The following is a 25,578-nucleotide window of genomic DNA, read 5'->3' as shown; positions in this document are numbered from 1 at the left end:
TCCTGGCCAGGCCGCCTGCTCTAAGCCTGTCATTAATTTACTATTAGATGGGAAATTACTCCTCACCCAGGAATATAAGTTTTCATCTTATTTTAAGTTGCATTCTTAAAACAATTACCAGGGCATCTGGCGATGACTTCACCACACTACCCAGGCCCTGCAGGGGAGAAGGGCAGGCCCTGAAGCTGCACAGGCCCCCCCGCTCCAGGCCCTAAAGGGAGCTGGAGGGACTCAGAGCCCCAGCCTCCGCTCTGACCCTGAAAGAGCAGTGGACACACTAGGAGAGGGCTCCCTCCCGTGCCACCCGCCCCTGAACCCACCGGTGACAGTTGCTGAAAGCCTCAGCAGCTGGTGCCGCGGGAGCGTTTTCTATTTTTAATTGTTTGATCGGAATATTAACTCATCTAGGCCCGTTCCCAAAGCACAGTCCCAGCCAAAGGGTTTCCCCCATTTCCCACACCTCCTTTCCCCCCTCTGCAGTCAGAATCAACGTTGAAATTAATAATCAGAGACACACAGGCCTCTGTGCATTTGCAAGAGATCAGAGTATAGAAGATTTAAAAAAAAAAAAAAAAAAAAAAAGAAGGCAGCTTCCTCCATGATCCAGAGAGGCCTTAGGGCTGGTCCTGGCCTTCCCTGCTCTCTGAGCGTTGGCCCTCGGCTCCAGGGCAACAGTGGTTGCTCCGGCACACAAGCACAGCCACACCATCCTTACACTTCCTGGCATTTCCCCCTGGCCAGCACGGCTCTTTGCCCTGGGTCCAGACCAGCTGGGCAAGAGGCTGGCTTTTGTTGTAGCTTTTCCGCATCCACTTAGAGGAAGGGAGCTCTTGGGTGAATTGGCCAGCAACTCTTCTATGGTTACCACAAGGACTGGGCCATCTACCAAGGGCAACGGTGTGGTACTTGAGCTTGGGATAGATAGGCCTCTGCCGTGTCTGCTGAATACAAACCTGGCCCTGTCACTTTCATGAGACCCCCTTCTTAGGAAAGGTCTCCCACCGAGACCAAGGGCTCCTGTCTGCCTGGCCCTCCTCTTTCCAATGCTCTCAGCGTCCACTGTTCCGCTCTTCCTTTCAAGGTCACGGGGCCGTCCACACCAGGAATATTTACTCACCAGACTGGCCCTGTTAGCAGCACTCACCACAAATATGCTTTCTGATAAAGTTGGCAGAAAAAAAAATTCTAGAGCTCAAAACAATGTCAGAAATTAGCCCCCACCCCCTTGGCCTTCCAGGGTGAGGTGGGGCCTGGAACAGGTCATGCGACTCTCTGGGGACATGCCTGGGGAACTTTGATTACTTTCTTTCTTGCTTTGCTCCTTCCAGCTTTACCTCCAACATACATCCCATGGCCCGGGCATTGAGGCCTGAGGACTAAGCTGAATACTGGGTTTTGAGGAAAAGTCTTCCCGCAGCCTTCGGAGCACAGGGCCAGGCCAGGCAGCCTCTACCTTGGCTGCTCCCTGGGCCGTCTCACCTCACTGAGCCCCCTCCCCCCATCCCGTCCTCTCTCTGTGCACATGGGCTTTAATGTTTTTATTACCTGTTTGACTCGCTGCCTTATTGCTTCTCCCCTTAATGGGGCCGTAACCGTGGAAACGAGGAATAAACGGCCACCAGAAAATGAGATGATTAAACAGGTCACCCTGGCAAAACAAACTCGGCTAAGGAACCTCTGGGGGTGGGGAGGGGAGGCTACCCCTCCCCCATCTAGAGCCGGAAGGCACAGGACCAGGGCTGTCCATAGGCCCAGATCCCTAAAAGGACTGGGGGCAGATGCAGTAGGGTGCCCCCTACTGGTCAGCAAAAATACCCAGTCAATCCTCAATGGACCAGGCCTCCAGCTTGCTCTAGCTTTGGGCTCTCAGGCAGCAGGGAGAGAGGCACCTGTCAGAGGGAAACGAAGGCTGAGACCATGAAGTCTGGAAATACGGAGTTCCAGTAGCCTCTAACTGAAGTGGGGAATCCCTGTCCTAGGAGGCTCAGCCTGGCTCCTCCAGTCTCCTGTCCTCATGTAGCAAGTTCCCTCCCAGGGGTCCCCTTAATTCAAGGACAGAGTCCTATAAGAAAAGATCACCTCTGGAATGTACGCTGTGGGAATCCCTGGTGTCTAGAGAAACACAAAGTATGTGGCTCTTTTCCATTGTTTCCTCAACCCAGGCCACACACAAGACAGGCTTTAGGAAGGGGTCTCTTTAGCCAAGCACGTAGGCCTCTGGCAGGGCCTGTGGGACTGGAAAGCAAGCCTGGGAGGTGGTGTTAACCATGGTTCCTCTACTATGGCCCAAACATAAGACAGAGCTTGGAAGCTTTGGTAGTCTGGGCTGGTCCCTCATTCTAGCCTACCTGCCTATACTAGTCAGCCCACAGAGGGTTCTTAGCCTAGAGAACAGACATCCTGGACTGAAGCCTGCTTGGCAGGACGGGAAATGGGATAGATGGACCACAGAGAGAGAGGAAGAGCCCACCCTACTGTGGCTACTGCTCTCTTGTTTCCTTGGACAGCAGCTTGACCTTATTATACGCTGGGCCCACGCTGTCCCATGCCATTGTCATGGGTAGTGGCAGCTGTCTTACTGTCCCCTTTGCCCCTCACACCATCCACGACTCCAACTCGTTCCTTCCTGTAAAGGAGGCTCTAGAAGCTCTTGAGGAGCGAAACCCCAGATCCTTGGGGAGGCAGACAACATTTCCTGCCTTCCTCCTTCTGCCCCACTCAGAAGCCCCGCAGGCACTTGGGGAAGAGGAATCTCCATCAATCAATCAATCAATCAATCAATCACATTAGCACTTATGGTGGGAAGGCACGGGCTCCAGCCCCATACCAAACCCTGGGAGGAGATGTCAACACGGCAGCTAATGGTCACAGCTAATGGTCAGCATTAAGAGCTAAAACGAGGTCCCCGGCCTTGGCCTCCTGGGGACCAAGGTACATAAACATGAATGCCGTCCTGGCACACCGTGGGTATAACCACCTTCTCAGAGCAGCAGGCCCCAGCCAGCCTCTTATCTCTTATCTCTTTCCAGGGCCAACTGGGTATGAGGCTGGCAAGGGGCGTGGGGAAGAAGGTGAGTAGGAAGGACCTGCCCACCAGAGCCAGGTGGCTTGGCAAAAAGACAGAAAAATGTGGTTGCGCAGTGGAGAGTAACCGCTCTCGGAGTGGCGGGGAGAGGCCTGGGAGAAGTCTAGAAGACTTGGATGGTAGGAGTATGTCCCCAAGTTCCCCAGAACCACTCTTTCATGAACGGCCTGGTCCTCACCTCCAGCATCTCTTGGTATAAGAAGACAGCATCTCTCTTATACTATGCTTGTCTGCAAACCGGGGAACTGGACAACCCGACTCTGCAAAGTGCCTCAGGACTCCCCGAACTGCGGCTTCGCCGCCCTCCCCGGGGTTCTTCCCTGACAAGGACATATCTGAGAGCCTAAGGTATAAAGTACAGTCAGCCAGACAGGTACACACACCAGACCACCAGCCTACCACCTTTTCACGACCCACACAGTGAGGCGGTCTGCCCAAACTGATTCTCCTCCACACCCCATGGCCGCTGGCCCACAGCCCCTTTCCAGTCTAGCTAGGCCAGGGCCTGACCATCTCGACAGCTGCTGCTTGCCTTGGGGACCCGGTTCTGGTAATGACTTTGGAGCCACTTCCTTCCCTCTCTGATCATGAGGACCAGGAGAAGGGAAGGCAGGAAAGAGGAGGAGAAGGGGAAGGAGAGACATCAGTGTTTGATCAAGATGTGGGGCCTGGGGTTGGTAATGAGTTGAAGACCTGATTCTCTGAGAAGGGAGGACTAGTCTAAGGTGAGCTGATGGAGGGATCGAGATGTACCATTGACCTAGCAGGGTCCAGAAACAATAGTCTAGCAGTCCACCCCATTCACTGCCTGGGAAAAAAGGCAGGGACTTGAGCCAGGGGCAGCAGCTTTAATGAGGAGATGCTGCTGTAGTGACTCAGCCCTGCAAAGGTGCCTCTATTTATTTTATTTTCCATCATAAAAACTCAAGCTGCAACTCAGCCAGATTCCCTGGCTGTGGGGGTGGGGAGTGTCAGCGGTGCCAGGGAAGCAGGGAGAAAAGTCTAACTGATGCCCCCGCCCCACCCCCATACCTAGCCCATGCCTCTCTTAAGAGGGTGTGGGTTCCCTTCTCTGTTCTCTACCAGGGAAGAGGGTCTTAGGAAGCCTTGTAGACCTGCTTCTGCCGCCTCTACCTGTCTCTGTAGAATGACCACGGTGGACCTATTATTCTGCACTCACAGCCTTGAGCTGCTGGTGTCTCAAATATTCTCTACAAAGAAGGGACCAATGATATGATTCTTGCTTTAACCATGTGACTCTTCCCTGGATGCCTGCCCCACTGAGCAAAATCAAGTTGGTAGTCAAAGACCTTAAAGGTCATCTGATGCTCAGGCCCCTCCCTGTGTCACTGCTGGGTACACAGCCAGCCTGTCTGAATGGTACCAGGAAATGCACCACTTCCAAGACAACCCATGCTGTCCTTGGCGCTCATGGCTCCTTCCTGCCAAGATGGCACCAGAACACCCGCCCCCCTGCAGACTAGCAAAACCGGTGCCCAGCCTGGCCCTCGCTTAGACTGGTTGAGTGGGTGTATCTAGCCAAGTACAGTCTGGAGGAAGGAAAATTGAGGGCGATCTGCTTTACCCAACCCAACATGAAATCCAAAGTGGCACAACACCATTCCTATTCCCTGGTGCACACTGGGTAAAGTGTGCCCAGAGCTATGAGAGCTCACAGTCGCTTCCACTTTGGGCAATACCTGGCTCTGAACCTTTGGTGCCCGCCCAGAGGTCCTGTATGTCGATACTCTGGCTGCAGGGGCTGCGTGTGGAGAGCCAAGTTCTTTGCTCCTTGGGGGAAAGACACAACTAGGGGGAGTCTGTTGCCATTCTCCTTCTGGCCTTAGTCTGTTTCCCAGCCTGCTAGCTCTCTCTGCCTCATCGTCCCTGACCCCCCTGTCACTGAAGACTCCATGACATGGGAGGAGAGGGTCTGCCTGAGAGGAAGGGTCCTGGCCTGCAGTCCCAGTAGGACAGACAGTTCTGGCTCAGTCACTCCTGCCTTGTCTGAATGACAGGGCTGAAACCGGAATGCTTTAGTGGGTACTGCGGCCCCTCACCAGCTAGCTCCTCCTGGGTTCCATGGCCTTCCCTTTGAGCCCACTCTCTTGCCTATTTGACCCTTTACTCAGAACAGCCTACCTTGGGTCCTCTGCAGGACAGCTCTTCCCCTTCTCAAGAGGGGCGTGAGAAATGGATCCCAGATGACCAAGGGCAAGCGTTGTCAGATAGCCACTGCTCTTACATAGCGATTTCTTACCCAGGCGCCAGTGTGTTCAGGCCCAGAAATCAGCCTGGGGTGGGGGTGGGGGCTAATCCTGGGGAGCTTCCCAAGTACAGGATGGATCTACCTGTGTCTGAAAGCTTCCTCCCTGCTCCCCTCCCCCCCCCCTCCACCCTCCCCCTGGGAAATCACTCTAAAAGGGCCTAATGGAACCATGTCCTCCTCTCTTCCTCTCTCCTCCCTCCCTCCCTCTCCCTCTCTCTCTCTCTCTCTCTTTCCCTTTTTTTTTATTAGCATTTGTGGAATTTATTCCCAAACTCTCCTAATCTTCCGTACACAACCATTTGATTTGCATAACCCAACCCCCTCTCATAAAAACTGGCTGCTAGTTTAATTAAAAAATGTAAATTTGCTGTCATCTCGGGGCCTGGTGAATTAGGACGACATCGGCATTTTTTATTGCTAAAGACGTCCAGATTGATCCAGCCCTTGGCTGAACTATGGTGGGGGAAAAGAGGTCCACATGGCCCCTGAGGGTCTTCGGATACTTCTGCCCCTCCTGAGAAACCTCAGTCCTCCCCAGCCACTGAATTACTCATGGCCAGAGCGCTTCAGGACCTAGACATGTCCAAGGGTGGAGGGGACAGTTAAGCCATCATCCGGGACTTGTTGGAGGTCTCTGGTACTGACAACTCTTTGACCGGCTTACTCTCTGCTGAGGCCCTTAGCTGGAGCTACCAGGGCTGCTCCCAGAGGATGGGAGCTCCGCATTGCACTGCACCAGCAATGAGCCCTGGCGTGTCCCTGTGCATCAGGGAGGTCAAGAGAGATGTTCTCAGCTCCTGAAGATGAGAACACAGCTGCCCCAGAGATGGACTCAGGGGAAACAGATCAGCCCAAGTCCCCGTCTGCTTCCCTTTTTTTTTTTTTTTTTTTTTTTTTTTTGGCGAAGTGAGGGAAAGTGCTTTTCTTCTGAAGTTCTGAGATTAGGTGAAACTCCCAAGATCAGAGAAGAGACAGGAGGTATCACCAGACAACTCCTCCAGGAAGCTGAACTTTGATACCATGGACCTTCCTCCCTCTCTGTGTGGCCAGAGTCCAGACTTGGGTCCCACTGGGAGTGCCCTGACTGACTTCCTGGCCCTTCTGGCTTCTAGGAAAAGTTTCCAGAGCCTGTCCCTGGAGTGTGAAGAGCAGCAAGTCTCCCCAGAGCCCTTAAGGTGCCACAGGAGGCTCTGTCACTTGCCTCCTGCCCTGCCATCATGACACTCCCCAGAAGGGATATGGAACCCTGCCTCCATGGCAGCTTAGGAGAGGCTGGGCATGGCAGGATGGGAGCCAGCTCCAGTTGGCACTTAGGTCAGAAGGAAGAGAGCAGGGCCCGCCTTCCAGCTGAGTAATACCTCAGTCCCTTGTGCTGGCCCATTGGCAGGCTCTCCTGTGTCAGGTAGAGGGTGGTGCCAAACACTGGGCCTGTCCCTGAGCTCTGCTTCTTGGCTGGGATGGGTGGGGGCCCCATTTCTGAAGAAAGGGGGGGCGGGTCCTGAGAGGGTGGTGTAGAGACACCTGATTCGAGGTGGAGGCGGGCTGGTTCTCTGCGGGGTGGAGGCCAGGGAGGGGCAGGGTGGCAGCAATGGCTTCAAGACACCTTTCCAAATCTGCCCAGCAGGGGGCGTTGTACCCTTCCTGGGCGCAGATGTCCCCAGGACCTCCATCCACATCCCATTAGCCAAGTGCACACCTGTCCCCTACAGTCCAATCACTCTGTGAAGGTTCCCCACCCCCACAACACACATTCCTGATTGTCCTCTCCTGCCTCCTGCCCCCTCTGCCTCAGAGAGGCAGCTGTCACTGTATGGGTCCCATGGGAGTATGAGCGAACTTGGACAAGTCTAAAAACAACCCTAAAAACCACTTAATGCCACCACCTTTCCTTCCTCAAGTGAAACAGTGGGGGTCAGGGGTCACCTCTGAAGAATTACCAACCGAATTTAATTTTCTCTTAAGACACTAAAGAAGAACACTGATTTTGACAGCCTGGGGTGTGAGAGTCCTGGCCCAAAGTTAGTTGTGATAGAGGAGGCTGGGGGGAAGACCACAGAACTAAGCCAAGCCGTGCTGGACTCAGGTTCTAGGCTCAGGTGCAAGGAGAACTACCGAACAAGAGTAAATCAAAACTAGAAAGAAGCAAAGTCACAGGCTAAACTCTGCCCAGGCCAGGAAACACTAGCTGGAGCCCGACCCTAGCTAGCCCCATGCCAGGCTCCCCAGACCTAGATATCTAAATGTAGTCTTTGGTTTGGCCTACTGTCGCCTCCCAAAGTAGGTGCTAAAAGGGGGCTGAGAGAAAGAAAGAGCGCGAGAGAGTCCTGGGCCCCTTACTTTGAACTGATAACAGCCACCTCAGCCCACAGCTTCTCAAGTGAAAAACACTCATTAGCCATAATAAGCAGCTTGATCATCCGACACAGCCTTGTCCCAAATAAATTAAATTCCTTTACCTTGAGACAGTCGCCCCGAAACCAGACTAACCACCTTTCCCAACAGGACGCTGCTTTCAAAAACTAAACCACCCCCCACTAAAAAAATAAAAACACACACCCCATAAGCCACACCACACCACACACACACACACACAGAGACATCTTTGCAAAGGGAAAAGTGTGTCTAAAAAACACAAGAGAAAAAACACGCAGAACAAAATCCCCCACAAAAAACCCCTAAATCCTCCACTCTCTCTCTCTCTCTCTCTGGGTGCCCCCAGCTCCCTGTCCCCTCGGTTCTTTCATAATGACAAGCATCAAATTAGTCACAGTCACTAAGCGTATGACAAATAACAATATCACCATCCAGAAAACAGGGCTAGCAGGGACCATGGGCACAGACCCCTTGGCGCCTGTCCGGTACCCTCAGCTCAGCTGCTAGCTCATTGGGCTAAAAATACTAACTTCCGTCAAAGAACCGAAAGAAAAGTGAAAGAGCCTCCCCGTGGGTTCCCCCCGCGCGTACCTGTTCCAAGATCCATTCTCCGCTCCTTGGTCCCAAACTCTTCGAGAAACGCCATGAAAAGAAGAGAGAAGAATGTTTAGTATCTCGCGGGCCCCTGTCCCCGCCCGCCCGCCCGCTGTCCCTCACCGCCGGGCCGAGCGCATCCCGGGCTGGGGGACGCGCGCCGGGCCGGGCCGGGCCGGGCCGGGCCGGGTCGGGAGGGCGGCGGCGGGGAAAGTTTGCTCCGCGCCTCACGCTCGCTCTCACGCTCCGGCCCGCACGCTCCCAGCAGCTCCGAGTTCCACCAACTAAAACAGAAACTGCCCGTGGCTGTCGCTCGGCTGGGGATCGGGCCCGCCAGGCCGAGGGCCCCCCACCCCCACATCCCGTCCCGAGCGCGCAGGGGTCGCCGCTCCGGCCCGGCCCGGCCCTCCCCCGCCCGCTGCCGGTACTCACCATAGTCGGAGAGTCGAAAGCCGAATTCACTTAAATAATCAACTTTCATAATACTTAATTAATGCCTAATTGCAACTGATTACTCCCCGAATAACAAGTTGTTTTAAAATCCTGATGTCATTGCTCCTGACGGTAACACTCAGGGTAACAGTTTGGCAGGAGGGAGCGGGGCGGGCGGGAGCGGCCGGGCGCTGCCAGGCGCCGAGGTGATTGGCAGGGTGGCCATGGCACCGCCCCTCGCCGGGAGCGCGCGCGGCTCCGGCAGGTGAAAGATCAGACTCGCCCGCGCGCGCTCACGCGCGCGCCTCGCAGTGCTGCGAAGGTGAATGGGCGGGCGCGCGCCCGCGCTCCAAGCGCACAGGCTGAGGAGGGCGGGCGGCGACTTCTCCCAAAGCTCAGGGAGGAGAGGGAGGCGGGGCCGGCGCTCGCGGGGTCGCGTGCGAGGGAGGGAGAGGCTGGTGTGCCTGTGAGGTGTGTGTGCTCGCTCGTGTGGAGGAGTCGTGCGCCCGCCCGAGCGAGGCGAGGAGCCGGCACCCGCGCACAGGCGCCGACTCCCGCCGCGGGCGGGCGGGCGGACGGGCGCGCGCGCACCGCACCGTCCGGCTCCCCTCGGCCGCTGGGGACCGTCGGCCACCCTGCGCGCGCCCGCGTAAACTTTTCCGCGCGGGAGCGAGCGCAGGTGCGAGACTTTTTGCGGCACGCGCGCGCGCGCTCTCGCTCCTGCCGTTCCCTTCCGAGGTGCCCTTGGGCTGCGGGTGGGGCGGGTGTGGAAGGGGTTGTGTTTCCCTTGCTCACCCCACTTCCCTCATTTTGTTGTGGCTATTGGAGTTCGAAGAAGAAAGGAGTCGCGAGCGGCGCGGCTGGGTGTGCCGGAGAAACTCGCACGTCAGCCTCGCGCGCTCCCCTTCCACTCCCCCTGCGCGCACTCCCGCGCGCTGGCCACCGCACTCCCGCAGACCGCACTGTCTCAAGTTTCCACCGCTTCGCTTTGCTCTTGACCTAAAAATGGCCCCGGAGTCCCTCCATGTCAGGTCACACATGTTCCAGTCCCCAGGCCTTTCTCCTCCCCACCCCTCCTCTTCTTCCCTCACAGCCTCTAGGCAGTCTCCCCCGTAGATCCACTTCATCACTTGGGCTTCCTTTCCATCCCTGAACACAGGCACCCCTCAAGCAAGTTGGCCAGCTTCCTGACACCTGTTCCCTGGGGACCACACCCTGCCCACTCTGGTGTCTCTTAGGGCTGGACCAAGCACTTGTCTTTCTTGACTTTCCCTTTCTCCCTGGGTTTGTAAGTCTCTCAGCCAAGCCCTCCTTTCCATACAACCCCAAATGGCCCGTGCTATAGCCTTAGGTATTCAAAACTTTCTGGCTTGGAGGAGCTCAAGGGAAGTTTCCTGAAGGGAGCAGGCCTCAGTAGGCTTGCTATCCCAACGCCTGTTTCCACCGTGCTCAGCTTCCTGTCCCTCAGTGGCCCAGCCTGCTGTCTACCTCACCAGTGCTACCATCCTCTCTCCTGCTGAAGGATGAGCCACACAGACTTCCAATGAGGAGAGGAGAATGGGCTCAGGCTCTCCCTGGTCCGGGCAGCATTCAGCAAAATGGTGCTGCCCTATTTTTGCAATATTTCTATTTTTCAAAGGGAGGGGCCCAAGGAGGCCTTGAGGCAAAGACGTCAAGGGAGTTAACAATCTACTCTTTTTCCTACTTTCCCTCATTTTTTCTTCTTTTTGTCTCACCGTTTTTTAGTTCTAAACGGCTCCATGAAGAATCCGGCATCCCTCTCTTGTTTTGCCACCCTCTCTGTTGCCTCCTTGGGGACCTTGGTCTAGGTTGTCACACACCCTCCCTCCATGCTTCAGATCCACCCCCATCCTTAGGAGCAAAGACCTAACTTTGCCAGGAGTCCCCTGGCCCTAAAGCCCCTAAGTAAGGAAACAGGGCTCCTTAAACCAAGCCACATGCTCCCCAACATGGGCCCAGGGAAGCCAGATAGAGAGAGCTATTAGCCAAGCTTCCCCATGGGATCTCTGTGTCCAGGACTGCCCTGGGCACCCTCTGTGGGTGCTGCTGCTCATCCCCCCTAAAAAAAAAACCAACAATGATTCTGCCCCTCCCCCTTGTAGCTCCAGCTTGTAACAACAGGCACTTAGTTCCACACCCCAGCCTGGTGTGGGCCACCAGGTAAAGAAGGAAGCCTGGCATCAGAAATGGAGGCTGGTAAAGATATCTGCACGGACAAGGAGCTCCCTGCACAGGGGACCTACAAAGTCTCTGGTTGGTTCTGAATGTCCTGGTTTTCAGCTGATGATAATCAGGGCTGACCCCTAGGAAGGCCTGGATAAACAGGGAAACACCTCTCCTTTCTAGTTACCTAGGTAAGAACAATAACTTTGGAGCCTCTGAAGGGCAAAGGCTGGCAAGACATGGCTCACAGGTCAGGGCCAAGAGAAGGCCATAGATCAGGGCCAGCAAGAGGGGCTGCCACATATGACCCATAGTGGGAGAGCCCCAGGCTGTCCAGAAAGCACCCTCTATTCTGAGGCAGTGGGTCACAATCAGCCACCACAGGTGGAGTAGACCCAAGAGTAAGGAGCCACTTGTGGCAGAAGAGAAGAGATTCGTGAAGTAAGAAACTGAGGCCAACTTGGCATCCTAGGATTTCAGGACAGGGCCAAAGGCTGAAGCATCAAGGTTGTATGGGCCACGGGTCAAAGGCTGTGTGTTAAGCGCCTCCAGATCTCTGCTGCTCTCTGTCTCTAAGAGTGTACTCACAGCGATGGGAGAAGCCTAGAGGTCTGGTGTCTTAGAGCTGTGGCTCTCCTAGACCTTCCTTATTACTCTGATGTGATGACAACTCTGAGAACTCAGCCATCGTGAGAACATTTCATGATTTCCACTGGTCTCAAGGGCCTGGGGCTCAGAGCTTCCAGGTCTTTCTAGGACACCCCACCCCATGCAGAACAGAAACCTCTTTAGCAACTTCATACAGTCAGGTGGGTCATGCCAGCCCCCACTCTCCCCGGCCAGGTTGCCATGTTGGCTCTCATCCTCTTTCATCCTGTGTCCTGTGCCCACTCGCCTGCCCTCCCTCCCTCCTTCCCTCTCTCCCTCCCTCTCGAGCCTGCGGCCTTCTCACTCGCCAGCCTGTTTACACACCAGGTATCTCATGCTTTATCTGCTCTCATTTTGAATTTGTAACTTTCACATAAACTTGAACAAGGCTCCTTTTGTTCTTGCACCCCACCCCAGGATCCCAATAAACTGGTTCCCTCTCAGGCGACTGGGCCAGGGCACAGAAGCCTTAGCCAGAGGTCTGTGTGTGCATGTGAACAAGCGTGTTCGCACCTGCGAGGGCGTCCCTGTATCTGAGGGTGCTCCTCAGGGATGGAGCGAGAGTATCAGGGGGAAACAAGGAACCAACTGAATGTGGACAGGAAGCATGGGGGGGCAGCAGCAGGGGGAGCAGACACAGAAGGCCTGGGCCTCAGCTGGGACTGGGCTCAGCCAGCAGGTAGCAGAGAATGTGTGGGCCCTGGACAGGTGGGTGTTGGGCCAGGGAGGAAACAAAGGGGAGGATGGAGCTCCCAGTCTAGTGGGTGGCGAGGCGAGATACCGAGGCCACACTAAGTGTAAGGCAGACACAGGGATCACATTATGGCAGGGTAGGGGCTGGCACAGCCGCACGCTCGGCCCGTAATCCTGTTAGCCAGCAATCTCCATTCCGAAAGAGCTTCATTTCTTTGTGAATATTTGTAAACTAGATATCTAATGGAAAATTATAGGAAAATTATAGTGAAATTCATGACGGAGAAATCCGATTATCCCTAATTCAATTATGCCATCTTAGCCCACACAGCACATTTCCCATTTTTTTCCCATAAATACCGATGCCAGGGGTCCCGGTAATCAAATAAAATTGAAAATCATCTTCCCATTAAATTCAATTAGCCGCAATTTCTAAAGCCTATCAGAGATTTTAATTACTAAATTATAAAATTCTCCAATGCTAAATTGAAACCAAAAAAATTGCACATCCTTATATTTCAGAGAAAAAAAAAAGGGACCAGCAAAATCCTTCAAAAATGTTCTGTTCTGTCTAAGTCCACAGCATCTCCCTACCTGGAGGGACCTTGTGACGGCTGCTCCCTCTCTGCTTAGTGGGAATGCAGCCTGGGGGGGAGCCCAGGGGAGCACCCTTTAGGGGAGGGGCCCAGACATAGCCACTAACAGAGGAACAAACCACACCCCTACGCCCAGCTAGGACAGCAGGTAGCCATCTTCACTGTCCTGGCAGGCTTGGCTCCTGAGAGGTCTTCAGCTCCATCACTCACAGCGAGGCCTCTAATTTTCAATGCTACTTTCTTGGTCAGTGAGCTGGGCCATAGCTAGTGGGGTTCAGGGAACAGACAGCTTCATTTAAGCATGGACCACTCCAGTGGTCCCCCTGATGGATGAGGCTGGGTCAAAGATGGGAACAGAACAGATATAGCACAGGATGGCCCTGGGTCCCAGAGACTTGTTAACAGGGGCTTCGGGAGTCTATAGGTCCTGACAGTGTACCAGCTTCCTGGAACAAGAGGAAGACCAAATTGGCTCAAATCAGACTTCTCCCTGCATTTCCAGCTCATTCCGCCCTCTCTTCCCTCCCTGGAGAGAAGTCAGCATCCTTAAACTGGCCAGGACTCTCATGGAGAAACTCTATCTCACACCCCTACTCCCTTTAAGGGACACACTGGCCAAGAGAGCTGGCAGTAGCCCCTTGTCCACACTACTTACCGGCCTCTAAGGGGTGCTCTGTGCTTCAGGAGAGCCCGGAGAAATGACATTGGTGGCAACTTAAGGTGTACCCTGCCTAAAACCCAAGCTAGATGGCTGGGTAGGCAGCTGGTGGCCCCAGCAGGCTTAGGGGAGTCAGCTGAGCCCTGCCAGCAGCCCAGCACCCAGGAACAGGAGCAGGTCAGGTCTGCCAGGCAACCTGGAGTGCCAGCAGGGGAGGCACCGGCAAACAAAACAAAAACAAAAAAGTTAATTATCTTTGGCTTTTTCTTAATAAATATCCAAACTGGCCCGGCCGGATCCCCCCCTTTAAGGGGAAAAAGGAAAAAAAAAAAAAAAAAAAAAACAAAAAAAAAAAACAAACCCAATCCAGCAGACTCTTTCTGTCTTGTGTGTCTATGTCTACTTTTCCTTTGTCTCTGATCCTTGAATTTGTCACTTATCAGAAACAGTGAACGTTTCACGTTTTTTGCAAACTCGAAGAGACGGGCTACAAAAGCAGCTTTTGTTGTGGTGGTTTTTCATTTGTTAGTTGGTTGGTTTTTTGTTGTTTTGTTGTTGTTGTTGTTGTTGTTTAAGTTTTTGAGGTGGGAAAGTGGGATGTGAGAGAAGAGAGAGACAGGTGGGGAGAAGACTGCTGAGAAACACCAGCCGAAGAGAAGCAGGAGAGAGACAGGCTGGGAAGTGGAGTGGGTCTCAGCCTGCTGCTGGCAGCGCCCCTGGCTGGGCCCTGCTCTCAATGCCACGCTAGCCCTTTACTTCAGTTACAATCATCAGGAGGCATAGGGATTTCTCATGTTAAGATGCCCGAGCCACCACCAAAGCCACCCAGGTCTCCGTGGCCACTCGAGCTGCGCTGTTGCTGCGTGGTTCTGTGCCAAGCCAGGCTGGGAAAGACAGGGCAGGGGAAGGAGCGAGGGGAGGAGGGGATGTTGGCTGTCGTGGGAGGGAGGGTGTGTGTGTATGAGGCTTTTCTGCATCGAGTCATGAGCATACCTGGGGAGAAGACAGTTTCATGTTGCAGCCTGGGCCTACATGTTCCGATGGCTTATGTACATGCCTGGGCCCAAAGTCTCAGAAATACAAGGTAGGGCATGGGGTGGGGGCAGCCACCAGGATATGGAATGCTGGCTTTGGGTCTTCTGCCTGGGTTCGAATGCAAGATCCACCAGCCATGACACAGCCAGGCTGTGTAATCCTACTAAGTCACTGGCCGTCTCTGAGTCTCCATTTCCTCACATCTATTAGCAGTTCTTTAGGTCTATAGGTGGGGAAGGGAAGTCAGAGATTGCCAAGGAATGTAAGACTTTCTTCCTGGGAGATGAACATGTTCGTGGTGATGGCTGTACTGTCCACCCCATGTGAATATGCAAATAATAATATCACTAAATAGTACATTTAAAAAGGGCAGATTGATGGCATGTGGATTATATCTCAATAAAGTGGTCACAAAATAGTGTGGGGAGAAGGGGAAAATATTGGCAGTTATACCTGCATGTTTTGGAAAGAGGTCTGAAGACAGCATTCAGCCAGGCACGGAGTGAGTGGTCAGAAAGTATTCACTGATAATATGGGGCTTGGGCTGGTGTCTGTGAGTGTATACTGCTGGTGCTTACAAATGCATTCCTGCATGGGTTGCTGGCCAGCATGCTGTCAAGCCACTGAGCTGTCTCCCCCCACCCCCACCCCCATGCCTGGTAGGAGATCCTGGGCAGCTGCTCCCTGCCAGGGGGTGGGAAGTGCATGGTCTCCTCCCGCCTCCTTCAGGTCCCTGGAGAGAAGGCTGCCCACCATGGCGGGCAGACTCCCGAGCTACATTCGCCGTCTTGCAGACACTCATATTCTCCATGTGCAGCAGACCGTGAATTCACCTTCATACTAGTTACAGGGTTATTTAGCTTCTCTTGACACTGACAATCACAAACTTTAATTCGCTGCCTGGTTTCTCCCTGCTGTGCCCTCTGCCCACCCCCAAAATCCTTGGGAGAGAATGGGAAGGACTGAGGTCCAGCCCTCTCTTGCCAAAGCTTGCCCTTTGGAGTGATAGATGGCAGGAGGTGGAAATGGTCAGTAGGAGAAGATGCTGGGCAGAGGGCTGGAGAGACAGGGTCTTGGAAGAGAAGGAAGTACCACTGGGCTAATGGGAGCCTTGGTTCTGCTCCTCCAGCTGACACTAATGTATTCAACCTGACATCCATCCTGTCGTGAGTGAATGAGGATTCACCCATCAGGCTACTGAGCCCAGGGCCTTGCTGGAACCCACAGAGAATGGGGACTCGGTCTGGGACTGGGCTCCTCAGATCAGGCAGCTGGCACAGGGCTGGCACCTCTACCTACTGCTAGATTATTAGGTGCCCCTCAAGACACCGTTTTGATGGAGCCTATCCCACAGTTATTCTCTTCCTCTGCACTTCCTCCAGGTCCTATCAGGTCCCACCAGTCCATCCTGGGGGCTTTTCCAGGCTTACTGCCATGGCACCTGGGTCACTCACTTCTCTTCTTTTGACAAAGAAAGGTGGGGCATGGAGACCTCGAGACATCACAGATAAAGCCGGAACCAGGTGTCTGGGTACAATAGGGGACTCTCTCATTGACAAAAATCCAAAATACAGCCACTTATCAGGCAGTGTCTCAGAAGCAGAAAGCCAAGAGGACTCCACAAAGGCTATAGAAGCTGGAAAAAGAAAGCAAGGGGGGGGGGGACAGGAGAGGCAGGGAAAGGCACAGGCAGATACGATCCTGAGTCCGTTTCCTCCTAGGTCCATTCTACAGCTCCACCCCTGCCAACCGGAGAAGTGGCCATGGTGGCCTGGGCAAGAGAGAGAGAGAGAGAGATGTCAACGGGGCCGATGGGAGAAGGGGCTTGTTGACTGCAAACTGTCCATTATGGCTCAGATTATAAGCATATTGCACAGGGCTCTCTGCACGATGACGAGGAAATCCAATACGCTGAAAGGTTAATGCAATCAATTAGGGTGACAAGGAAGTGAAGTAAAACCTTCCGAGTAGATGAAAAGGAGAGAGGGGGCCATGCGTGGGGGGCGGGGGGGGGGGACAGCGAGAGATGAGCGGTGGGAAGAGAAGAAGGGAGAGAAACTTATGGGGCACACAGAAGGCCTGGAGGGGAGGGGAGATGTAGAGACCAGGGAGGGACTTCAGCAGAGCCAACCAAGGAAGCACCCCAGAGAACAGGCTTGTACAGCGTCCATCCCAGACTCCCAGGCACCCCACTCTGATGAGAAGCCTGCCGCCCAGGTTTATTCCATAGCCGTGGTGACACCAGGCCAGCTGACCCTGGACAGGGAAAGCAGCCACTTAAGTGGCCCACCCGGGGCCTTCTCAGCAGAACGACAGCCTCTCTTGCACCTTCACCCTCGCAGGCTGAGACCCAAACCCAGACCCTTGGTCTTCTTCCCTTGGTCGGCTTCCTCCCAACAGCTCCAGCCAGTTCAGGCTTGTGGAGCAGAGCCTGGCGGGCAGGACCCCTGTTTTACAGAAGCTGATGGTCTGAGAGGAAGGGCTACATCCCAGGGTTCAGCAACAAGTGTGAGGGACCCGGGACTGCCTAGTGCACCTCCTCTGCCCCCTCCCCCACCCCCAGTGCCCTTCTTTTCCCAGAGGTCCACTGGACTCAGATGCTTTGCTGGTTCCAAGGGCTCAGTGTCAGAGCTTTTCCAGAGATCAGGGAAAGCTCCAAGGTACTGTCCTAGGGATGGGTGCTACATCTTGTGGCTGCTGGGGAAACTGGCTGGGCGGAGACCCTCTGCCTTCCTGCTGGATTCTGGGCACTGTATACCCCAATAGCCTGGCAGGGTATACCCTTCCCACCTTGCAAAGTGCGCCGGGGTGGGAGCTGTGTGTGTGTGTGTGTGTGTGTGTGTGTGTGTGTGTGTGTTTGTGTGTGTATGTGATGACTATGACTACGGAGCTGAGGTAATGGCTACAGAAGGGCCACTGAATGCACAGCTCTGAGGGAGTTGGGGAGCATAAGGAGAGAGGAGCTGGGGCTCAGAGTAAGAAGGACTGAACAGAGCAGGAGGCAGAGGAGGGGCAGAGACTCCCCAGCAGAGTGGGGCATTAAGCATCCTGAAACCAAGCCCCAGCCTAGAGTTGCTATGCAATCCCAGCCTCACTATAGTGACCACACAACACTGAGAATTCACTCAACCCCAAGGACTTACACACGTTGGCAGGTTTCAACGGCAAATCTCATGTATATTTTTATCAGAGACGGAACAGAATCCGGGCCAGCAAGCCCTTCTTTGTAGAAGGGCCAGATAGTAAATATCCTTTGTTTTGTTTTGTTTTTCGAGACAGGGTTTTTTCTGTGTAGCCCTGGCTGTCCTGGAACTCACTCTCTAGACCAGGCTGGTCTTGAACTCAGAAATCTGCCTGCCTCTGCCTCCCAAGTGCTGGGATTAAAGGCGTGGGCCACCACTGCTCGGCAGATAGTAATCTTATGCTTTGCAGGCCAAGCTGTTTTCACTGTAGTCACTCGGCTCTGCTATTGTAGAGTGAAAACAGCCATAGACAATATGAAAACAAACGGCCATCCCTTTCCAATAAAACTTTATTTACAAAACACAGGCCGAGGATCAAATGTGATCTAGGAACTGCGGTTTGCCAGAGACTTGTCCAGAAAATGGAAGCATCCTGTCTTTCAGGATGCTTAGATGATTCCTGGGGACCTTGTACCTAATCTGACAGAGGTCCCCAGAGGAAGCAAGACTTGCTCTCCTGTGTCCGGTGCCACGCTGAGTGGGGGGTGGGGTGCACCGAGAATCCGATCTAGCATGGGAATCCTATTTATGCCTCACAGCATCCTGGGAAACCCTTTGGCGGGGTTGAGATTCTTAAGGAGGCGGGCAAGGAAAGAGTGTAAGGCTGCATGCAGCTCTGGTCATTTCTGGAGTCTCAATGCGCCTAGACAGAAGTGAGGCCGAGGCTAGAGAGCAGGAAGGAGAGACCAGAGGGAGCCAGAAGGGGCGCGGGGAGAGAAAGGCCAGTGAGCGCCCCGGAGCTGCGCTGTAACCAGGGTGGTGCTGGCGGCAAAGGGAGGAATCCACGGGCCCCAGCGAGAGCGCAGGGCGCGGGCCGGGCCTGCCCTACACCGGGCCGCCTCTGATCACGTTTTCAGGGCCACTGCCCGCAGGCGCAGACAATGCTGGGGGAGCCTTTGAAGTCCGAAAGGGATGCCGCGGTGGGAGCCAAGGGACTCTCCTCCCTTCCCCCGTGCTCCCTATGGGGAGGAGGCCAGCGGGACAAAACTGGAGCGGGTCGCAGCCTGGCCCCCGAAACGCGCGAGACAAAGGGAAAACAAACAGGTTTGGAGCCAAGCGCACGGTGCTGTGTCTGTCCCCCGCCCCGCGGAGCCGGGATGATGGATGGCTGCAGCCAGCCTGCTCGCCCGCCGGGCAGGCCCCGCTATTTACATAACACTGGCGTTCCACCGGTCACCTCTGACACTGCACTGCCCGGGGCCAAGGCCCGGTGGCCCCCGCAGTTCTCGAGCCACCAGGGGACTGTGACAGCCTGTGAAGAACACGGCAGTCCTGAGTGCCTGGCTTCCAAGGAGCCTTGGGCTTAGTTAGGGTAAGGCAGGGTATGGCAGCCTGCTCTCTCCATTGCCGGCAGCCTCCTCTCAGCCAGTTTTTGCCCTGGTGTGGAAGTTAACTCAACCTCAGAGGAGGAGGCAGAACTTGGGGTCTAGGACGTTAAACTCTTTGGGATCTCAAGGCATGATTAGAAGCAGAACTTCCCTGGGAAGCCTGAGGCAGCTACTACAATGGACATACAGGGCGGCTAGAATGAGAGCAGACTTATGAGAAGTCCAAGCATGACCCGGGTGCACTGCTACTCCTGATGCCTGGAGATCAATCCTTGCTCCAAATCAGCAATCCATCCATCCCCAACCCATTTCCAGCATAAAAGCCAAACAGCTCTTGCTGGTCCCCCATTGTGCCTGACAGGTTCCAGTAGCCATGGGGCTCCCATTCCCTGTCTCCCACACCCCATCCCATCAGTCTTGGATGCTTCGAAGAACTGAACTGGGCCCAGGGTGATGTATCTCACACCAACTGTCTCACAACACACAGAACAGGGGAGGAACTCAAATCTTACCTCACGGGGTCCTAGAGATTCCTCAAACACAGTTGGGGGTGGGGGTCACTTCATCCTGGGGAGAAAGAAGAGTCTGTTAGTCTTTCCAGGAGGGAGCCTATCCATTCTCTCCCCCCACCCCCAAGCATTCTTCATGACCCCTATGTGCCAGAGAGTTCTCTGCCGCCTATGGGCTGAAGGGCTAGCCAGAGGGCTCAGTGATTCAGACTTGCTCAAAGGGCTCTGCTTTGAGCCCACTTTAAGTATATGGCAACCAAGGATGGAGAATTCAGGAAGCAGTAGGAGCTGTTACATGGAAACATGGCTCTAAAGATACTGAGACCCAGAGAAAGCCAGAGTGCTTCTCACACTGCCCAGTGGAGGCAGAGGTATGGTGTGTGTGTGTGTGTGTGTGTGTGTGTGTGTGTGTGTGTGTGTGCGTGCGTGCGCGTGCGTGCGTGCATGTGCGTGCACATGTGTATGAGTGCACATGTGTATGCTGTTATGGGCCTTCAGGCTCCCATGAACCTTCAGTGGCTGAGTGGGCACTCTTGGAGACAATAAAAGTAGCCTCAACCACTCCTTGACTCTTTTCTCCTGGGCCCTGAAAACAAAACTGGCAAATGCTAAACTGTTCCCAAGTGAGACTGTGTGAGTGCCCCGGGGTAGGTGGACAAGGCCAGGCATCAGGAAGGTTCGATTCCGATTGCTTAGGAACAAACTGTGGGCAGTGCCTTCCACCTTGATGAATCAAGACAACCCCCACAGAAGATTCAGACAGCGCAAGGCGCACCACTGGAGAGGGTCTTTAACCAATAGAGAATGCGGCTTGTCATTATTACAGGCCCAGGGTCCTCTGCAGTCTAGAGCAGGAGTTTGGGGACCCAGGTTCAAATGGAGACAGAATCTACTGTGGAGGGAAGTCCCAAAGGACCGTGTAACTACCCACCTGGCCCCATCTGTCCTTGCCTGGGCCAGGCCCTAGGCCCCAGCCATGGCACCTGCCCTGCTGGACAAAGGGTTTGCTATTTGTTCCCTTTTTCTCCTCTCTCCCTCATTCGTGGCTTATCAATGATGCAAGAGGAGTAACACCAATTTCCTTAGGCTATATAATCCCCAAATCAGATTGGGGGGATTGCAGGAGATGAGGTGACCTTGTCCAGGGCTCCCAGAATGCCACCCAGTCCCACCTCCCTGTCTCTCATTCCCAGGACATCTTTAGATGGATTAAGCTAATTGTACTTGACAAGTCCTCTTAAGGAGGGCTCCACTCTCTGCTAGACCCGTGTTACACCCTATGACGGGCTGCCAGGTTGGAGGGTGCTCAGTGGGGCAGAGACTGCTTGGCTGCATAAAAAGGTTGAGAACTGGCTGATCATCAAGTGGTTTGGGAGGGTTTCGCTGTACGCTGTGGGTCGAGGACACTCATCTGGGAGGTGGGAGCTGAGGGGTCTGCAGGGAAGTGAACGGACATCTAAGGTAGGGGGCAACAGAGAGCAAATGGGTGCCAGGTAGAGGTGAGAGAGGCCGGTGGGAGCCTCAAGAAAAAAGTGGTGACAGAGCTGAAGGAGAGATGAGCTGAGTGGACAGACTGCAGGCTAGAGCAGGGGAACAGGCATGGAGACCCCAAAGCTCAGGTGGGTTCAGCCGGCAGAGGGAACATTCCAACCAATGAGCCTCAGGTCGGTCTCGTCAGGGGCCTCACCATGTCCTGACCATCCCAAGCTCTCCTTGAGATCTGTCAAGACACCCCAGCCAGCCTCCCTTGAACCCCCAAAGCCCCCCAACTCTACCACTCCAGTATCTCCCTTCCACCACCTTTCCTCCCCTTCCCTCCTCCCCGGCAACTGTGCATTTATTAATTCATGAGGCACTAATTAGTTCTTTGTTTAATTTTGTGTTAAACAGACTGACCGGAATGATAACGACTTACAGCACAGTGTTGCTGTCCCCATCCACCCCTGTTTTCTGACAACAAGGGAGCGCGGGAGACCGGAGCGCTGAACCCAAATCCCTCAGCAGTTGCACTTCATTAAGTCAAAATGTGACAAGAAGCTTAGAGAGCAACTTGCAGATCTGATCACACAGAACAATCGGGGGAGGAAACTTTCCAGGAGTTGGTTGGGGCTGGGGGAAGGGGGAGGGGGAGGGGCAGAGATGCATATTACATGGGCACCAAAATACTTCCTATAGTCCCATCCTTGCCTGTACAGGGCAGGGAGCCTGGCTCACAGCAGCAGGGACAGTCACCATCTCTCAGTTGGATCTGGGACACTAGACAGATTCCAGGTTCCCAGGAAGGACTGGAGCAGTAAGTACCCAGTAGGCCAGTCTTGCTCATTTATTCTGATAGAGTAGCTCCCTTTTCCTGGCCAGGGCTGAAGCACTGCCTCTCCTAGTGCTGATAACTTCTTATTCTGACCTGTAGGAATGAGTGGTTGGCATACCAGATAATGGTAGTGAATGAGAAAGCTGGCATAGTTAAGGCAGGGCTCAGCGGCTGGGTGTGGTGGCACACGCCTTTAATCCCAGCACTCGGGAGGCAGAGGGATGCCTGTGAGTTCCAGAGGCGAGCCTGATCTACAAAGCAAGTTGAGGACAACCAGGGCTGGTTTCAGTGAGAAACCCTGTCTTGGGTTGGGGGGGGGGGACAAACAAAAGGTGGGGTTCTGTAAGGGTGGGGGAAAGACGGTGGCAGAGAGAACACAAAGAAGAGGACCCTTACTCTCAGGAAGGGTCCCTAGGGTTAGGGAACTACCTCAAGGCAAAATGAGAAAAGGAATATATGTTTAGGAGTCATAGCAGAAGTGCCCAACACCCTTTACCAGTGCGTTTTCTCTCTCTCTCTCTCTCTCTCTCTTTTTCTCTTTCTCTCTGTCTCTGTTTCTGCCTCTCTTTGTTTTTTCCAGACAGGGTTTCTCTGTGTAGACCTGGCTGTCTTGGAACTCACTCTGTTGACCAGGCTAGCCTTGAACTCACAGAGATCTGCCTACCTCTCCCTCCTGAATGCTGGGATTAAGGGCGTGAGCCACCATTACCCAGCCTTTGCCAGTTCCCTATCCATCCATCCACCCTTCAACTATCAACCCTATCTCTCTATCGTTCATTCACCAAACCATCCATCCCTCTTCTATCCATCTGTCCAGGGTTAACCCCAAGTATGGAAAGGCTGAGGGCTCTGTGCAGAGGGGTGGGACAATTAGAAGAGAGCAGAGCTTGGCTCTGGAGCTTGTAGGCCATGGTGGCTGCCTCTCCTAGAGATCTGATCTCATAGTGCCAGTGGCTTTTTCCTTCCGGTCCATGTGAAAGAGTAGGCTCTTGGTCTCAGAGGTGTCAAACTGCCAACCCCATCAGCTACAACACAGGCAAGGACAATGGCACCCGAAGCAAACCCAGTCCAGTCTAAAAACATCAGTCTTGCCCATCTTTGACCTGACCCTCAGAGTACAGAGGGGTTCTAAGGAGAACGAAAGCCAAAGCACACAAAGGGCTGACCCGTGAGCCTCCATCTTGTGGGTCGCCTGTTGCCTTCCTCCTGTTGGCTGTTGCACTTGTCCGCAGGAGGCCTGTGTACACACAACCCACTAGCCAGGAAATGTTCGAGTATGGCAGCCACCGCCTCCCTTCCCCTGGCCAGGTCTGAAGTACAGTGGTCTCCACCTGAGCCTTGCAGCCAGCCCTGGGATGGTTTCTGTTAATTTGCTGTCAGGCTGCCTAAGCAAACCAATTAAAACTAATCATTAATTATAAAAGAGAACGAGAAGAGGAGAGGGTGAAAGATGGGGACAGGAAGAAGGAAGAGAGAATTGGGCTAAAAAGGAAAGACTCAGAGGGCTTTCACAGAGCTCTGATCTGGGGATGAGGGACCTGGGAGGTTGGCAGGGACCAAAGATGCTATAACGGAGGGACCAGGAAGAAGTGAAGGATGATGGGAGATTCTTTGATGGACAAGAGAATAGAAGGAAAGGGGAAAGGGAAGATGTGCTAGAAGCAGGGTACCAAGGCCTGAAGGAGGCTGACACTTGTGACATCTCCTCTGTCTAAGCTGAAACCACTCTAAGACCTGGCCCCACAGTCTCTCCCACAGGCCGCCTGGCTCCGTATGCATGAAGCCTCAGGCCAGGCTCCTGTCTGAGGTTCCAACCTGCTCCTCAGCCTTCTCAGGCCATGGAGATTCGGGACAGCTGTCAGGCTGCCTGGCTGCCCACCCCCTGCTATCTTAGCCCACCTCCCCACCCTCACAGATCCTCCCCCAACTGGGTCTTTCACAAGGGCTGGGGCCATGTCAGCCAGGCAGCTTGAGGAGGGGGCAGCACAGACAACAAGGGGCAGTGTCATGGAAACGGGCACTTTCCCGGAGAAATATTCTGTTTGGCCTCTTTCCTGCATTGAGGAGCTGTCAGGAGCCCGAGTGAGAGTCACACTATCCCGGGACCAGGCGTGACAAAACCTATTTTCTGCCTCAAATTTGATTGATTAAAAAACTTTTTAGGAAAACCATGTTGAAAGAGTAGAAAAAAAAAAGAAAGATAGAGCAGGAGGGAGAAACAGAAGGGGGAAAAAAGAATAAATGTGGTACGAGGGAAGAAGGGCTGGAAGAGAAAAGCTCCATCCAGGGGCCAGCGGTTCCCTGCACCCTGCGAGGCTGCCAGGGTGTGTGTGTATCCCAGGCAGAGCCTCGGCATAACCAGGCAAAACAGAAAGCCCAAATAAAGCCTGGAACTTTTACACAGTGTTTAGCGGGACAATGAGGGGGCTGCCGGCTCCAGACAGGGCAGCAGGCAGAGCAGACTGCCTGTCCCTGCACAGGGCGAGGGGACTAAGACCTCCAGCCAAGAGGGGCAGGTGGCTCTGCTGTCCAGAGTCAAATCTGAGTGGGCTCTAGATTGGCTCTGCGGTTTCCCCCAAAATACTCATGATTGGAATCTGGCCAGAATCCTGAAAAATCTATACAGGGCCAAGAGGAGGTTAGCCTAGTCGTCTAGGGGCAGAGGAGAAAAGCCCCAGCTTTCTCTTTCAGATGCATGCATGTATGTGGAGGCCAGAGCAGGTTGACATCGGGGGGGTCGGGTTCTCTTCCCTATTGCTTTCTGCCTTATTATTAGTATTAGTATTATTTTAGATTTATTACTATATTGTGTATACGAGTGTATGTCTGTGTACCACATGTGTGCCTGATGCCCAAGGAGGTGATGAACCTGTATGTGGGCACTGGGAATCGAACCCGAGTCCTTTGCAAGAACAAATGCTCTTAACCACTGAGCCATCTCTCTTGCCCCTCACCTTGGTTGCTAAAGATGTGAACTCAGGACCTTATACTTGCACAACAGAGCTGTGCCCCACCAAACCCCTGCCTCCTCGAGGAGTGTTCTTTTGTTTGTTTGTTTGTTTGTTTGTTTTTTGTTTTTTCGAGACAGGGTTTCTCTGTATAGCCCTGGCTATCCTGGCACTCACTTTGTAGACCAGGCTGGCCTGGAACTCAGAAATCCGCCTGCCTCTGCCTCCCAAGTGCTGGGATTAAAGGCGTGCTCCACCACTGCCCAGCGAGGAGTGTTCTTAATAACCACAGTGGAACAGAAGCGCAGGAAGCACCTGGCTTGCCTTACAGCTCTATCTTGAGCCTACTCTATTTGGCTCACGGTCCTGTGCGGATGGATGCCTCTTCAAGTAGTTCTGCAGCCTAGCCAGGGTCTTGAGGATGACAGGGTCCTGCCTTGTTTTCTCAAGGAGAAAAGCCATCTCCTCCTGCTCCTGGGACTCCCTCTAGGGAAAGAAACGTAACCAGCTCCCAGTGTCCCTGCATGGCCATGACAAAGGCCTCAACTGTCTTCAGATAAGAATCCTGCTCTCGCTGGGCGTGGTGGCGCACGCCTTTGATCCCAGCACTCGGGAGGCAGAGGCAGGTGGATTTCTGAGTTCGAGGCCAGCCTGGTCTACAAAGTGAGTTCCA

The 25,578-nt window shown here is 54.0% G+C and overlaps 1 protein-coding gene across 6 annotated transcripts in view; it reads right to left on the bottom strand.

Annotated features, from left to right (window-relative positions):
* Casz1 (castor zinc finger 1) overlaps positions 1-25,578 on the bottom strand; it is a 156,450-nt gene that overhangs the window by 44,670 nt on the left and 86,202 nt on the right. For 4 of the 6 annotated variants that reach the window (XM_021159784.2, XM_029476391.1, XM_029476389.1 and 1 more), the window contains exons 3-4: positions 19,650-19,704; positions 8,319-8,357 (exon numbers count right to left, since the gene is read on the bottom strand). In XM_021159784.2, the coding sequence (XP_021015443.1) occupies positions 8,319-8,334 (16 nt within the window). In that variant the 5' untranslated portion in view covers positions 8,335-8,357; positions 19,650-19,704. Of the gene's footprint in view, positions 1-8,318; positions 8,358-8,753; positions 8,907-19,649; positions 19,705-25,578 lie in introns of those variants that run through there. The other 2 variants (XM_021159783.2, XM_029476388.1) reach the window with 1 other exon arrangement.

This window comes from Mus caroli, chromosome 4 (assembly GCF_900094665.2).
Source record: "Mus caroli chromosome 4, CAROLI_EIJ_v1.1, whole genome shotgun sequence".
In the NCBI taxonomy this organism is placed as follows: Eukaryota; Metazoa; Chordata; class Mammalia; order Rodentia; family Muridae; genus Mus; species Mus caroli.
Note: the sequence above shows the minus strand (reverse complement) of the source record. Positions and strands in the feature narration are given on the sequence as shown.